Source organism: Ictidomys tridecemlineatus, chromosome 11 (assembly GCF_052094955.1).
Source record: "Ictidomys tridecemlineatus isolate mIctTri1 chromosome 11, mIctTri1.hap1, whole genome shotgun sequence".
Taxonomy (NCBI): Eukaryota; Metazoa; Chordata; class Mammalia; order Rodentia; family Sciuridae; genus Ictidomys; species Ictidomys tridecemlineatus.
The window spans coordinates 125841709-125857333 of NC_135487.1; the positions used below are offsets into that span (position 1 = coordinate 125841709).

Genomic DNA, 15625 nt, shown 5'->3' on the forward strand with positions numbered 1-15625 from the left:
TAGTAGCCACATTAAAAATGATAAAATTAATTTTGATGATATGTTTTATTTAACTCAATGTATTCAACATACTGTTATTTTATTATAAAAGTTATTGAGACATTTTACTTTTTAAAAAAATTTTTTAGATGTTGATGGACCTTTGTTTTATTCATTTATTTATATGCGGTGCTGAGAATCAAACCCAGTGCCTCACGAATGCTAGGCATGCACTCTACTACTGAGCCACACCCCAGCCCCAAGACATTTTGTTGTTGTTGTTGTTTTGTACTAAGTCCTTGAAATCTGGTGGGTATTTTGTTTATAAAGAATATAACAGTTTAGGGGCTGGGGATATAGCTCAGTTGGTAGAGTACTTGCCTCACACGCACAAGGCCCTGGGTTCAGACCCCAGCACTACAAAAAAAAAAAAAAAGAATATATAAGTTTGAACCAGGCATAGTTCATTGGCTCTTAGCAGGGCCAGCAAATTCCTCCCTGTCAGCTCCTAGCAACCATATGCCCTTTATGGTGTGTTCCAGCAATAGTGTTTACCTTTAGGCATGTATTCTCTCTGCCCACCTGGTCTCTGGGCCTCCAGCCTTTCCTTTCCCCTCTGGTCATTGTAGCCAGACTTAGCTTTTTAAAAGCTAAATATAATTCTACCCAATATAGCTCCCCATCTATAAAGATAAAGTCTATAATCCTTAGATGGCACTTAAGACCTTCCACAACTGCCTCAGTCTTTCTTATGTCATCACACTTCCTAACATCAGTGTTGCCTTAGTATTTTCAGAGCCTGGACATACTATATCTTGTTTAATTCTCATAGTTGCTCTGTGAGACAGGTAGGACAGGGCAGGTAAATTATCTACATTTTTAAGGCAGAGAAATTGAGACTTAGACTCAGTTTCCCAAGATCAGCTAGCCAGGAAATGGCAGAACCAGGGTGCCACTTCGTCTTTTCAATTTTCTTTCTTGTTGGGACCCTCCCTTTCCTCCCACCTGTTTGCATTAACAGCCTCTCTGCAGTCTCTGTGCCCCATGTATGTTGTTTCTGCCCCTAGAAGGTCCTGCCTCAGTACAGCCACCCATCAGAATCCTATCTGACCTCTAAGGTTCTGGGTAAAGTTCACCTCCTTTCCGAGTCCTTCTTTAGCCATATACAAATTCCTTTGTAGTCACCAACACATTTTAACATGCATATGCTCATTTAGTGGATGCTTTTTCATTCATTGTTTTGTGTGTGGGATTGAGTTCTAGAAATCTGGGAGCTTGAAGGTTTTAGAAGTTCTTATAGAGAGGCTCTTAACGAAGAGCCCGATGTTACTTCCTGCCATAAGTCCATGGAGAGTCTAAAGCCTTCCTGCTTTATTCATTCTTTGTCAAAACTATGAAATTGTGAACTTGATCCTAATATTTTTTTCTCCTCTAGTACTGAGAATTGAACCCAGGGCCTTGTGCATGCAAGGTAAGATATTTACCACTGAGCTGCTTCTCTGGCCCTTTTTAAAATTTTTATTTTGAAGCAGATCTTGCTAAGTCTCCCAGGTTGACCTTGAACTTTTGATTCTCCTGCCTCAGCCTTCTGAGTAACTGAGATTATAGGAATGGGCCATTATGCCTGGCACCAATCCTAATTTATGTGTATCAGAGAGGTCACTCAAAACTGCTTCTTGTAACTGCCATGTTAAGTATATGCTCATGATACTTTCTCTGAAGTTCTATTGCGTACATTATCTGATTTGAATAATGTATGTTCTGGGGGTTCTGCGTATTTTAAAGGAAGAAAGAGATGGGGCTGGAGATGTGGCTCAAGCAGTAACGCGCTCGCCTGGCATGCACGGGGCGCTGGGTTCGATCCTCAGCACCACATAAAAATAAAATAAAATGATACGTTGTGTCCACCAAAAACTGATAAATAAATATTTTTAAAAAGGAAGAAAGATAAGCTTATTATTAAACTCAAAAAGCAGACGTCAATCAATCAAAAAAGTACCAAAATAATCATTTAGTTAATATTGAATTAGGTACCACAAAGAGAAATTTCAGAAAGATCCAGCATAATGGAATCAGATAAAATCGCCCTGAGAAAGACACTGAGCTGAACCCTGAAGAATGAGTTTACCTGGCTGTGGCAAGAGAGAATATCTCTGGGGTTGAAATACAATGCAAAAGTGCCAGGAGAGGGGGCCCCATGAAGGACCTGCAAGCCAGCGTCTTACAAGGACAGTGGGAAATCACTGAAGGCGTTGTCATATCTTCCAACTCCTCTCTGTCAAACATCCCCCTGTGTGGGGAAGGGCTATGGGCTGCTAGAGGAGTGGAAGGTGGAGATGTCGAGAGGCCATTACTTATAGGTGAGAGATGATAGTGTCCTGTACCAGTGTGGTAGAAGAGATGTTAGGTCATGTCAGCAAGACTTGACAGTTAATTAGATTTGCTGGGAGATGTCAGAGATTGCTGGCATGCACACCTGCATAGCACTGTTTGCCAAGGACAAACCGTCTAATCACGAGCAGGGCTGGACATGGACTGGAAAGATTTGATTTCAGGTTGAATATTCAAACTTTAAGGTGTCAGTGGAGCTGCTTAGGTCCTTGCCATTACCTTTTGAAAAAGATGGTATTAGCCACGTTTTTTAACTGGGAAATGGGCTTGGCGACATTAGGTGACTTGCCTGACACTACATAGCCAGGAAAAGGCCAAGCCTAAGCATGAGCCAACATTTTGATTCCTACAGCTGTGCTCTTGAAGCCATGCCACTGGCCTGTGTGCTGAGTATTCAGTGCTGAGCCCAGCTAACCAGCCCTCAGCGCACTAGCCCTGCCGCCGCCTCCAGGCACATGGCTGCCAGGCAGTCTGCTCTGATAGCCAGATTCTTATTCCACTTCCACGGAATTAGAAAGCTGCCCTGGCCCTGCCCTAGCGAGAACTGGAATAATACTCCAAGGGTCTGCTCACCTGTCTGTTTACTGTTCATTTACTCATCCTAGTTCTGTTCCTCTCACCTTGATGTTTGTCGGGCATAGATCACCCAGTGTGATCCTGGAAAAGACCAGGAAAAAAAGAACAAAGCATTTGCGTAGGACTTTGTGCTTTGAAAGCACTTAACAAATAATACTTTGGTCATCACATCAGCTCTAGAAGAAAGAAAGAAAGAATGTGTATATACTCCTTTAATAAATGTATTCAAAGCAGAGATCTACCAGGCACTAGGTGCCATGCTGAAACTTGGTTGGTTATAAAAGGATGAATGAGACATGGTCCTTGTTCTCAGGGACCCAAGGTTTAAAAGGGAAGACCGACAAACAGATGGTTTCAATATGTGTTCATTACACAGAGGAGAAAGGTAATGATAGACTCAAAAGTTAAGGGACTTGTTTTGAGAGTTTTTCAAAGTTTTGGTCCTCTGAATCACTTGGGTTGCTTGTTAAATCAAAATAGATTCCACACCACAGAGCTGCTGAGTTGAGTCCCTGAGGACGGGCCTAAAATGATTCAAGCTAGTAAATGAGCCAGTTGAGGTGTGAGCTTGTCCTGGCTTCCGTGCCAGAGTCTTTCCACTTTATTTGTCTAACTCTGGTTTTAAGGATGAAAGACCTGACACTTGAAATTGGCAGGGCTTGTCCTCATAGCCTTTACTGCAAGGATGCAGACCCAGAAGGTGCCAAGAGTCTTCTTAAAGTTCTACCCGGGAGATATGGGAAACCAACTAGCAAGATAGGTCCCGTTTCAGAGTATGGACTTTACCTAGAGTGAAGGTCCTGGTAAGGCGGCTCTTTCCTGGATTCCTAGGGGTTCAGGAATATCCCTTTGCCCCAGGCTCAAGAATACCTAGCTCAGTCCCAGGCATAATGGTGTACTCTTGTAATCCCAGCTATTTGGAGGCTAAGGTAGGAGGATCACAGCCTGGACAACTTAGTGAGACCCTGATTCAAAATTTAAAAAAAAAAAAAAAAAAAAAGTGGGTGTGGGGAGCCACTCTGAATGACTGGGGCCTTCCATACTGAAGCTGGGTGTTGTCCTGGTTCAGGAAGTTGAGGGTGTGTTTTCAGGTGTAGATGACACCCCTTGGATTGAATTACTCTCACCTGTCCCTTGTAACCCTGCCCCTTCTGGCCTTTTTTGGATGGAACTTTCTAAGAACAAGCTAAAAGCCCACTTCTGAGAGCCTCGCTCAGACCAGGCTCCCTGGACTTTCTCTTGCTTTCCCGTTTGGGGAGCCTGAGGCCGAGATCAGAGAAGTCATCCTGAAGCTTGTTTAAAAGTAAAGTGTGTGTCTCTGTTTTATTTGGTGTCCCTGGAAATTCTTCACACGAGCGACCTTAAGTTCAGCTGCCAGTGTGGGTCAGGGGCAGCAAGTGGGGGCTGGGGTATAGCTCAGCTTACCTAGTATATGCCAAGCCCTGAGTTCTATCCCCAATTCCCCCTCTGACCCCCTAAAAAAGACAACCTACTTCGCCTATATGTAATGTGCCTTGTATCTTTCCCTCTCTAGCTATCAGATAGGCATAGTATGTATTTCCTATATGTGTATATGTTATATAGTCTCATGTGTATATGTATGTGAATACTTGTGATATATATAAAGACAGGTGGACCCGCATATGGCTACAGATCATATACTGTTTTGCTTGAGAAATCAGGCCAAATTTATGTACATCTTAACTCTACACTACCTACTTCACCGTATTTTCAAAGGATTGAGGTGTTAGCTTGGATGCTTAGCTCGGTGCCTAGCATGTAGTAAGGAATTTATCATTGTGCCCATAAGACTTGGATATTAAGGCCTTGTCCTCAGTTTCCACAGTCGAGTTGGAATGGAGTAAGGATAAAGAGACAAGAAACCTTTCAGTAGCTGGAAAAGGACATGTTGTTTGCTTATCATTGCTTCTTTTTTTTTTAATATATATTTTTTAGTTGTAGGTGGACACGATATCTTTATCTTATTTTTTTAACGTAGCACTGAGGGTCAAACCAGTGTGTACTAGGCAAGTGTTCTACCACTAAGCCACGACCCTAGCCCTGCCATTGCTTCTTTAAACTCCAGAAGCCATACCTATTTGATAACCATAAGTTTAAACTCCTGAACCTTCTAGGAGTCTGAGTAAGGCAGAAAGGAGTGTAGGCTGTGTGCAGTGATGCCTGGGCCAAAGTAAGACTGTGACCCATTGGAGAGGCTTGACACCACCCAATTTCAGCTGATTGTCACCATTCGCAATCTTAAGTCCAGCAGTGCCAAAACTTACACCTTTTTGACAGAAACTAGAAATCTGTGTATTTTTTTAAGTGTGAAATTGCTTAGGAACTAAACATCCCTGTCCCCTATCCCCCCATTCTAAAGATTGAACCTAGAGGTGCCACTAAACTACATCCCCAGCCCTTCTTATTTTTTATTTTGAAGCAGGGTCTTGCTAAACTGCCCAGATTAAGCCTCAAACTCAAACTTGCTATCCTCCCGCCTCAACATCCCAAGTAGTTGGAGTTGCAGCTATTTTTTTTATTTGTTTTTGTTAATGCCTATACAAACTCACACACCTAAATACACCACAGGCCAACAAAAAGGTTATGTGAGCTCTTTGGAAGGTCGCCAAACATGGCCTTGCTTTATTACCAGCCTTCTAGACAAGGATGAGAAGAGTGTTTGCACATAAGTAGAGGGTAGCTGCTCTGTGCCTAGTGCTGTCCTAGAGCATTCTGGGAAGTCCAGCAGTTAACCTTTGTCCACATGATAGGAAGCAGTGTGGGCTGCACCAAAAAGAAGAGGGAGGGGGCAGATGGAAGGTCTCAGTGAGTTACTTTTCAAATATTGTAAGTGAAAAAAAGCAGAGTACAAACTATTATGTAAGTAATAAAGGAAAATCAGAATATTTTTATGTACTTGTTTAGTTTTACAAGAACATAGAAAGGAAGCCAAAGATAAAATGAAAATGATTGTCTTGGAAGGAGTAGAGTGAAAGGATATAGGGATGCTTCTGAATATGCTGAAAATTTTCATTTTGAATTTTTACATGTAAATATTTAACATATTTTTGAAAATTAAATAAGCCTGGGCTGGGGATATGGCTCAAGCTGTAGCACGCTCGCCTGGCATGCATGCAGCCCGGGTTCGATCCTCAGCACCACATACAAAGATGTTTTGTCCGCCGAAAACTAAAAAATAAATATTAAAAATTCTCTCTCTCTCTCTCTCTCTTAAAAAAAAAAGAAAATTAAATAAGCCTGAAAAAAGTAAAATTAAAGTAAAAAATTAAGTACTAAAATTAAGTAAAATATAAAAATAAATGTTTCAAATTGGTAACATAAAAAAATTAATCTGAAGGCTTCAGCATCAAGGCTGCCGGTTTGCACGATGGCTTGGGTCTGGACTGCCCTACAACCTCTTGAGAGAAGCGGGTCTTCAGATCCTCTTTAGTGCTGGAGTTGGGGCCACAGGCAGCTTGGACACAATGGGAGAACAGAATCTCTGGAGGGACTCTTCCTGGGAAGCTTTACTAATTTTCAGCACCTGGACAATGTTCCTCATTCTACCTGTCTGTCAGCATAGTGGTGACATCATTTCACTATGGTGGCAGGGACCCAGCTCCAAATTATAAATTGAAAAAACACCTGGATCTCAGTCTATCAATGGCTTTAAGACAACCAGAAGTACCTGTTACTTGCCCCTAGGCAAGATGTCCCTGCCCATCGGGATGTGCCCGTCGGGCATTCAGCTATGATGATGCCCTTGAGGACCCTGCACCCTTGACTCCTCCTCCATCGGACATGGGCAGCATCCCCTGGAAGCCAGTGATTCCAGAGGGCAAGTATCAGCACCTTGCCGAGGAGGAAGGAGAGGCCAATGTATCCCCCCCTGCCATGACCCTGTCAACAGTCACTGACAGTACCGACAAGGTCCTGATGGTAAAGGCCAAAGCTACCCATGTCGTCATGAATTTTCTGATTACAAAACAGACACAGGAGAGCATTCAGCATTTTGAACAACAGGCAGGACCTAGAGATTCTGGCTACACACCCCACAAAGGCCTTACCTCCGAGGAAACCAAGTACCTCTGACTAGCAGAAGCACTCCACAAGCTAAAGCTGCAGAGTGGAGAGAGGACAAAGGAAGAGAAGCAGCCTGCATCGCCCAGTCACCCCAAGCAGCAGCCCTCACTCTTCCCCTAAGCAGAGGCCGGAGGCTGGTTTTCTTCTGGTTCCTCTTAGCCTTACCTGGCCCAAGTCCTAGCACCATGGATCCTGGAAGTGGAGATAAGGACAGAAACTCATCAGATAAATGGAGCCTTTTTGGTCCAAGACCCCTTCAGAAGTCCGATTCTGGAGCTTTTGCCATCCAGGCCTACAAAGACGCCCAGAAGCCCTCTCCCATGGAGCTGATCCATGCCCAGGCCACCCGAATGGCTGGAGATCCGGCAACCTTCAAGCCACCCAAAGTGGATGTCCCAGTCATAGAAGGGAAGAAACCACTGCCGCGGACCCATAATCTCAAACCTCGTGACTTGAATGTGCTCACACCCACTGGCTTTTAGAGTGCATCTATTCCAGGGACTAGGGACAGAGGGTTTCTTATCCTTATTCCCCTTTTTCCTTAGCTCTGACATAGGAATGGTATATTAAAACAAACAAACAAACCGAGGCTAGAGGTGGAGACATAATGAATTCTGCAAAGCTTGTCCTTTATGGAAGAAACCATTTTGTAGTGTTTTAGAGTCAAACTAAAAAATCTCAGCAGTGATTTTTGGGGGCGGTCTTCATTACCCTTTCTTGTATCATTTACCCCAGACCAGGACTTTGATCATTGCTTACTAGATAAATGTTTATGCCATTCCAAAACCTAGGCTTCTTTTTACCGCCATCAGCATAAGCACACCATGTTGTAGAGGTGTCCGCTGACAAGTTTGGCCTTTTTGACTCCGCTGATGCTGTGCTCCAGCCTTGTCAGGTAGGGGGACCTGAGACCTATTTAAGGTCTGGGTACAGTTAACAGCCAGACTTCGAAGGTACCCTTGTTTTCTAGGCTAAAACTGTTCTCCTTGCTTTTTGGTCAGTCTAATGGATTGCTTTGTCCTGTAACCAGTTCTTCATGCTTCTTGGTACTTCTTGAGCTGCTGCTGTTGGAGGGATGCTTCTCATTTACATGTCACAGAATAAACACTAGTCTTGCATATCCTTTCTTGCACTTTAAAGTAAGATTAGTTAAACTTCCTAAAATAAGAAAATTAAGTCTATTGATTTGAGATTTATATATTTTGTGGTGCTGAGGATTGAATCCAGGGCTTTGCACGTTCAAGCAAGTGCTCTACCATCATTGAGCCTATACCCGCCTGCCCTTCGCACCCTGGGATAGTAAACTTTTAGAGTAAATGAAATTCATGTGAAATTAATGTCAGTTATTTCAGTTTCTTTGTGTAGCTCAGAGCTTAAGTTTTTGGAGGGGAGGTGGAAGTATTCAAAATAAGAAGAAAAGCATTTTTCTTTTTCTTTTTTTTTTTTAGAGAGAGAGAATTTTTTAATATTTATTTTTTAGTTCTCGGCGGACACAACATCTTTGTTTGTATGTGGTGCTGAGGATCGAACCCGGGCCGCACGCATGCCAGGCGAGCGCGCTACTGCTTGAGCCAAATCCCCACCCCCAGAAAAGCATTTTTCACCAAAATGAGCCTCATATCTTTATGCAACATATCTTAGAAACTGCGTTTTTATTTCTCATCACTTTGTACATTTGTCTTGAACACTGTCTCAGATACTTGCCATTTTTGTTTTGATTAGGATTTTTGTTTACATAAGAAGCTGACCTTCTTATAGAGAATCCCTGAAGTCTGAAATTGTCAGAACAACTACTTTATTTGTGTCTTCTGTTTTGATCTTTTGTTTGGACAATAAAGATCCTTACTGCTTTCTTAAAAAAAAAAAATAATAATCCAAATTAATTTTTATAACATATTAACTTGTAGTGAGATATAACCTAAGAGCAAAAAGAACAGAAGGAAACCTTGAACTTAGTAGGTTTAATTGTTGCTAGTGGTATTTGTGTAACAATTCCAGAAACCATCTTGTCTATACTGTAGAATAGAGCAAATGAGTAAATATATTGATATTGTTTGGGAACAGGATTCTGAAAAAAAGGACAGTGAAGTAGCCTAGAAAGAGGGATGGCTCACTAGCAATGAGCACCTAGCTGCCAGATTTTGTTTCTGAATACATTTCCTGCTGAAAGGAACCAGGGCTCCATAGAGAAATGTTTGTTACCAGGTCTGGCATAGGGAAAGCACAAGGTGAACCTGGAGTATCTTTTTGTGCCAGAGAACAAGGACATGATCAAAGACATGGAGAACACAAATGCTGGTTGGTTTGCAGTAGCTCCCACAGGCCAAAATGGGACATTTTTAACATTTAAAAAGGGGTGGGGGAATAATGGGCTATAATGTATTACTTTGGGAGAGAAAACAAAATCTATTGAGTTCATGACACTACTCTAGGAAAGGAATGATAGAATTAGCAATTTTGCCATTTTGCAGCCACCAGTGCAATAAGTGGTTCAAGACAGGTCATCAGTAGATAGTCAAACTATTGAAAAAGACTATTGGAAAGCAGGATAGTCATGTAGTCTCAAAATATCACCCATGGATTTCTCATTAATTCAAATGGGAAAATAGACTTACATTGAGAAATCACAGGAGCACCGAAGTAATCAAACTTCACCTCACCAATGGAGCAATCCATATAATATCACTTATAAATAATCTTCAATAATGTCTAACTTGAGTATAATCAGGAGGAGATATCAGACAAACCCCTATTTGTGGGTCATTCAACAATGTAGCTGGCCTGGATTCTTCAAAATGTCATTGTTATGAGAGACCAAGAAAACAGGGATGTGAAGGGGAAGGCCAGATTAAATAGATCTAATAGAGACTTGACAAATATAATTTGAGATCATTGATTGGATCCTGGATTGAGACAGTTGGAGAACCGTTATAAAGAACATTGATGAGACTATTGGGGAAGTTTTGAGTGTGTACTGTATGTTAGTTAATAGTGTACCAAAGTTAAATTTGTTGAGTATACTGATTGGCATTGTGGTTATATAGGATAATTTCAAGGTTTTTAGAATATATATAGATAGTAAAACAGACATACAATGTCATGATTGCCCCCCTACCACTCTCTCTCTCTAGGGATTAAACCCAGGGGCACTTTATCACTGAGCCATATCCCCAGATCTTTTTGTTTTTATTTATTTTATTTTTTGCTTTGGAATAGGGTCTTGCTAAGGTGCTGAGGCTGTCCTCAAATTTGCCATCCTCCTGCTTCAGCCTCCTAAGTCACTGGAATTACAGGCATAAGTGTCATGATCTCTCTCTCTCTGCAACTTTCAAATGGGGAATAAATGAATATTAGTAGAAAGATAAAGCAAATGTTATAAATGTTAATTGATGGATCTAGATGAAGGGCACATTCATCATGTTTCTCCTTCAACTTCGTGTGGTTTGAAATTTTTCACAGTGGAAGCGGGTAAGGTATTGCTTCATAGAATCAATGCCATTTTTCTAGGGTCTTGAAAGACACTAGGAGATGGTAGAGAGAAGGAATGAAGGCCATCATAAGTCAGAGGCATGAGTGAGATGTCCCAAGGTAAAATGGGTTTTCTCTACATGTGGTGAGGAGAAACAAGTCCAGAGTAGGTAACCCAGGGGTAAGGCATTACAAGTTCTACTGAAAACAGCAAATGAACAGTTGGAACAAAAAACTCCCTTCTGTGAGCCCCTTTCTGGTTGGGGGCTACTAGTCACTAGTTCTGCATGTTTTCTGAATCTACTTGCCCAGGTCCCCATTGTCTGACAGAGTGTGGAACAAAGCTCTCCATCTCCATCTGCCATGATGGGATGTGTTCTGTTCTGCACTGTCCAGGTGACCGCCACTAGCCACATGAAGCTCGTAAGCCACTGAGACTAGTAACTCAGAGAAACAATTTTAATTTTTTTTAGTTGTAGACAGACACAATACCTTTATTTATTTACTTCACGTGGTGCCGAGGAGGATTGAACCCAGCGTCTCACGTGTCCTGGACAAGCACTCTACCACTGAGCTCCAACTCCAGCCCAACCAACAATTTTAATTTTTAAAAAATATTTTTTAGTTGTAGACGGACACACAATTCTTTGTTTATTAATTTATTTTTTATGTGGTACTGAGGCTGAAACCCAGGGTCTCACATGTGCCAGGCAGTGTTCTACCACTGAGCTGCAGCCCCAACCTTTAAAATTAAATTTTAAATAGCTATGTGTGATTTGTAGCTTATTGCATGAGTACAGGTCTATAATCTAGAACATAAGAGAACCTCTGTTAAATGATGTGTGAAGTCGAATCTTTACCCTAGACAGGAGGTGGACCATGAATGATGGAATAGGATAATTTTAAAGAAAGAACTTGAAGTTTTGGCAAGTTTACCTTTTCTGGCTTGTGGGGGATAGAGTAGGAGGAAGGACCAGTGTGGGCAAAGCCAGAAACCATCCCAAGTTAAAGAAGCAGGTAAAGAGCAGGGACCAAAAATAGGAACACAGCTGTGTCAAGCTGGGCACACTGTGGACAAGACCATCTCTGCCTTCACAGACCTTCCAGCCTCGATTCAGCAGCTTTCTAGAAAAGTGGAAAAGAGTTGCCCTTAGGCGTTGGTGCTGTGGAATGCCTAGGGATGGGAGTTTGGGGAGATACCAGAGGGGCACCTAACCAGCTACAGGCCATGCTTTCTGTTACGTGCTTTGGTGACGGCCTGGCTTGGGACAGGACAACCTTTCTTCTGAGTACATGAGAAGCTCTAAGATTTTTAAGCAGCAACATGACATGAGTAGATTTGTATCTCAGTGAACTCACTGCTGTGCTGGGGTGGTTTCCATCGGTGGGTCCTTCTTAGCTGTAGTGTGGTTTCTCTTTTGAACCAGCATCTCCTGTGTCTTGTCTGGTTTATGTTCGTTTTGTTTTTCTTTCTCTTTCTCCCTTCTTTCCTGCATTGCTATCTTCCGGGCCACACGCTCTCATCTTCCTTGATGTCCTACTCTCTCTGATCCAAAGATCAGCCAGTAAAAAGCAGTCTCACCTGTCCAGGTAAGAGGGGTGCCACTATGTGTGGGGTGTCCCCCCTTTATATTTAAAATATATTTATTTGGTTTTTAAATAGATGTTGTCTTCACATGGTTTGAATTTAAAGAGTACAAAAGAGAATATAATGATAAATCTCCAGTCCCATCCTCATGCCCAGCCACCCACTTTCTCTCCTCAGAAGCAACCAATGTTATGTTTCTTTTGTAGCCTTCCAAGATGTTAAGTATTTTACATACATACACAAATATATAAGCAAATAATTTCTTTTCTCTATTATCTACTGTTGATAATATCTTTACTTTTTCCCCCTGCAATAACATATCCCCAAGATCATTCCTTATTGTGTTATATAAAGTACCTTCTTATTATTTTATATGTCCAAGTTCTGTATCATTGTTTTATTTATATAAAATAATGCATTTAACTAGTCACCCATTTTGAACATCTAGATGATTTCCAGTGTTTCTCGATTTATAAACAATGCTTCCATGAATAAACTTCTACTTAGTCATTACTTAGCTAGGATAGGAATTGCCCTCTTCAGAGAGGCAGCAACTATTGATTGATAAACTGCCAACTTGCACACTTATCTAAAAAAAGGAGGGCCACGACAGTGATTTCCTCTGTTCCTGTCGGGGTCGTGAGTTAAGAAGAGATGAAAGAATGAATCTGACCTGGTCATCTGTAGTCACAGATAGTTTCTAAGCAGGCACCTCAGGCTGGCTATGGTTGGAAATCACTACCAAAACCAAACCAGATTCCTGTTCTCCCGTGGAGCCCCCCAAATAAAAAGTGTGCCAGAGGCCAGTTACCCAGTAGGTTAGTACTAAATGCCGAGTCACCCTCCTGGACACTGCCATTTTGGAGAGGTGGAACCTTGAGGGACAGAGAGGTGGGACTGAAGTGGGAGCTTGTGTCTGCTACAGCCATTGAGGCTCTGCTGTGTCCTTGACGGCTCTGCATGTGTCTGACCCGCTGTGTCCTTCCCCTCAGTCTCCCTTTTCTTTGCAAATCATCGCTTAACACTAACTAGCTATTTGTTTTTTCCCATCTTTTTCTCGCATTCATTTTCTCTGCTGCTCCATCAGCCCCATTGCAGCCTGGTAAGACCCCATAAGGACGTGTATGTGTGCACATCCCCTTCTTGCCATTGTCTCCTTGTCACCTGACTCCATGAAGGGTTGTTTCCTTTCACGCCCTGCTGAGTCTTAAAGAGATCACGCTTGCCCTGCTAGGCCAGGAGATTCCACATAGGTGATGTGGCCAGCAGTGTAGATATGGCTAACCCAGATTGAGCAGATTAAAAGTGGGTGGGTTGGTCTCTCCTTGTTGAAGACTCGGGGCCCTTTAAAGAGCCTCCTTCTGCTGGTCCCTCCCTGCCCAACCCACTGATGTGCTTTCCTTGCTTCTTCTCCAGGTTAAGTAGCCTGTCTGCTCTGGGAGATTCCGCACCTGAGCACAAGTCCCCTTCCCACCACCGCCAGCCCTCTGACACCTCAGAGACGACAGGTACCTTCTTGGCCCTTAACCCATGGACATAGAGGTACACACCATCTGTATACTTCAAATGTACAACACCTTAGTCTTTATGTTGAGCACATGATGTGCACCAGGCATTGTGTTACAGATTTATATAAATCACCTCCTTGACCCTAGAAAATAGGTTTTATTATCCTTATTTAAACATAAGGGAGCTGAGGCACAGAGAAGTCAAGAAACTTACCCAACTGCACAAGCTAGTTGGGAACAGAATCAGGACTTGAAACCAGTACCATTTTAGCTCTAGAACCCATGCTTGAATCATTACAAAAATAGTCACACATGTGTGATATCTATCACACAGTCACATGGATGGAGAAAATTGGTAGGCATAGCCTTGGTTTCTTCCTTTTTTTTTTTTTTTTTCAAGTTCTGTACTTGGATGTTTATTTGAATAGAATAAAAGGGTTTTTGTTGTTGTTGTTTTTCTGTCATTTATCCTTCTCTGGATTTGGCAAGGGGCTGGCCCTGAGTCACCTGTGTGAGTTATCCAGCTCTGCAAAAACAGTCAGTAAGCACTGGTGACCTACCTGCTCCATTTATTGGGTGTAACTTGACATAAGACTTCCAGTCCACCCAGCAGAGCTGCTTATTTGTAGTGTTAGTCTTTGGGACATTGGCTAGACTTGGCCCTTCCCTGTTCTTCGGCTAGTATCACCCACACAAACCCAAAAGGAACAGATATGTAGAAGAGAGACACACATCACAACACCTCAGGGAAGGACCATTTCTTGTATGAAAGACAAAAGTGGATTTCAGGTTTTGCCAGTCACGGAGCAAGGCCTGTTACTGTAGTAGTGTGTCACGACAGGATGAATCTCAGGATCCTGGGGGGGGGGGGGGGGGGCGGGGAAGACTCTTGAAGGAAGACATGCCTGGGTCGTTCCTGGGCTGGCCTTGCCTTGGCTGTAGGTACCAGCCTTCTGATGATGCTGCCTGCCCCACCCTTTTCTCTCTCTCACTTCTACCAGGTCTTGTTCAACGCTGTGTCATCATCCAAAAGGACCAGCATGGCTTCGGCTTCACAGTCAGTGGGGATCGCATTGTTCTGGTGCAATCTGTGCGGCCTGGTGAGTACAGCATCTTTCCTGGTCATGGTGGGCAGTTCTTAGAAGGCTTCACATTTGTGACATTGCTGCATGACTTGGAGAATGTGTGCTTTAGGGAGCCCTGGGAGGCATGAGTGCAGTACTCAAGAACTGGCTCCCCAGAGACATCTGGAGAGCTCTCCACAATACCAAGCCACAAGGCCGAATTTCCCAGGATCACACTACATGCCTGCTTCCCCAGCTGGGAAGTGCCAATTCAATGGAACAGCCCTCAGTCACCAGGCAAATGCCTGGTTGCTATCAACGAGAGCCCCCTCATACTGGCTCAGAAGTTGCCATGGAGGCATCAAAGACCTTTCATACTTACCTTCACCATACCTGGCTAAGTGCATGGGTAGTCACTTTAACTTTTTCTTTCTTTCTTTCTTTTTTTTTTTTTTTTTCTTTTTTTCTTGCTGTACTGGGGATTGAACCCAGGGCCTCTTGGATGCTAGGCAAGACTCTGCCATGGAGCTACATCCCTAGACCCTCACCACCCCCTTTTGTGTGTATGTGTATGTGAGACTAGAGATTAAACCCACTTGGCACTCTACCTCTGATTTATATCTCCAGCCCTTTATAGTTTTTATTTTAAAACAGGGTCTCACTAAGTTTCCCAGGCTGCCCTCAAACTTATGATCTGCCTCAGCCTCCCTAGTAGCTGAGATTACAGGTGTGCACCACAGCACCTGGATAGATGGCCACAGGTAGTCACTTTCTATAGAAGTTTGCAATTGGAGACAGGCACACTGTCCAAACATTTTACATTTGTAATCGGTTATTTTTAAGTAATGCTTTACTGAAAGATAAATTATTTATGTCAGGCTTTATATCAGATGAGTGGTATTTAGAAGTTTGGATACTTTGTAGTTCAAGGCATAAATCATATCCCTTCTGATCACTTGGGGAAGCCC

The 15625-nt window shown here is 42.7% G+C and overlaps 1 protein-coding gene and 1 pseudogene across 13 annotated transcripts in view; both read left to right on the forward strand.

Annotated features, from left to right (window-relative positions):
* The window catches only part of LOC144368461 (putative monooxygenase p33MONOX pseudogene), a 61463-nt pseudogene extending 49417 nt beyond the window's left edge, over nucleotides 1–12046 (forward strand). The window contains exon 2 of the transcript XR_013428215.1: nucleotides 1415–12046. The product of XR_013428215.1 is annotated as a putative monooxygenase p33MONOX pseudogene (transcript). The remainder of the gene's footprint in view (nucleotides 1–1414) is intronic.
* The window catches only part of Arhgef11 (Rho guanine nucleotide exchange factor 11), a 109477-nt gene that overhangs the window by 49422 nt on the left and 44430 nt on the right, over nucleotides 1–15625 (forward strand). For 9 of the 12 annotated variants that reach the window (XM_021730551.3, XM_078027337.1, XM_021730554.3 and 6 more), the window contains exons 2-5: nucleotides 12055–12087; nucleotides 13173–13187; nucleotides 13502–13593; nucleotides 14595–14693. In XM_021730551.3, the coding sequence (XP_021586226.2) occupies nucleotides 12055–12087; nucleotides 13173–13187; nucleotides 13502–13593; nucleotides 14595–14693 (239 nt within the window). The remainder of the gene's footprint in view (nucleotides 1–12054; nucleotides 12088–13172; nucleotides 13188–13501; nucleotides 13594–14594; nucleotides 14694–15625) is intronic. The other 3 variants (XM_021730553.3, XM_078027336.1, XM_021730556.3) reach the window with 3 other exon arrangements.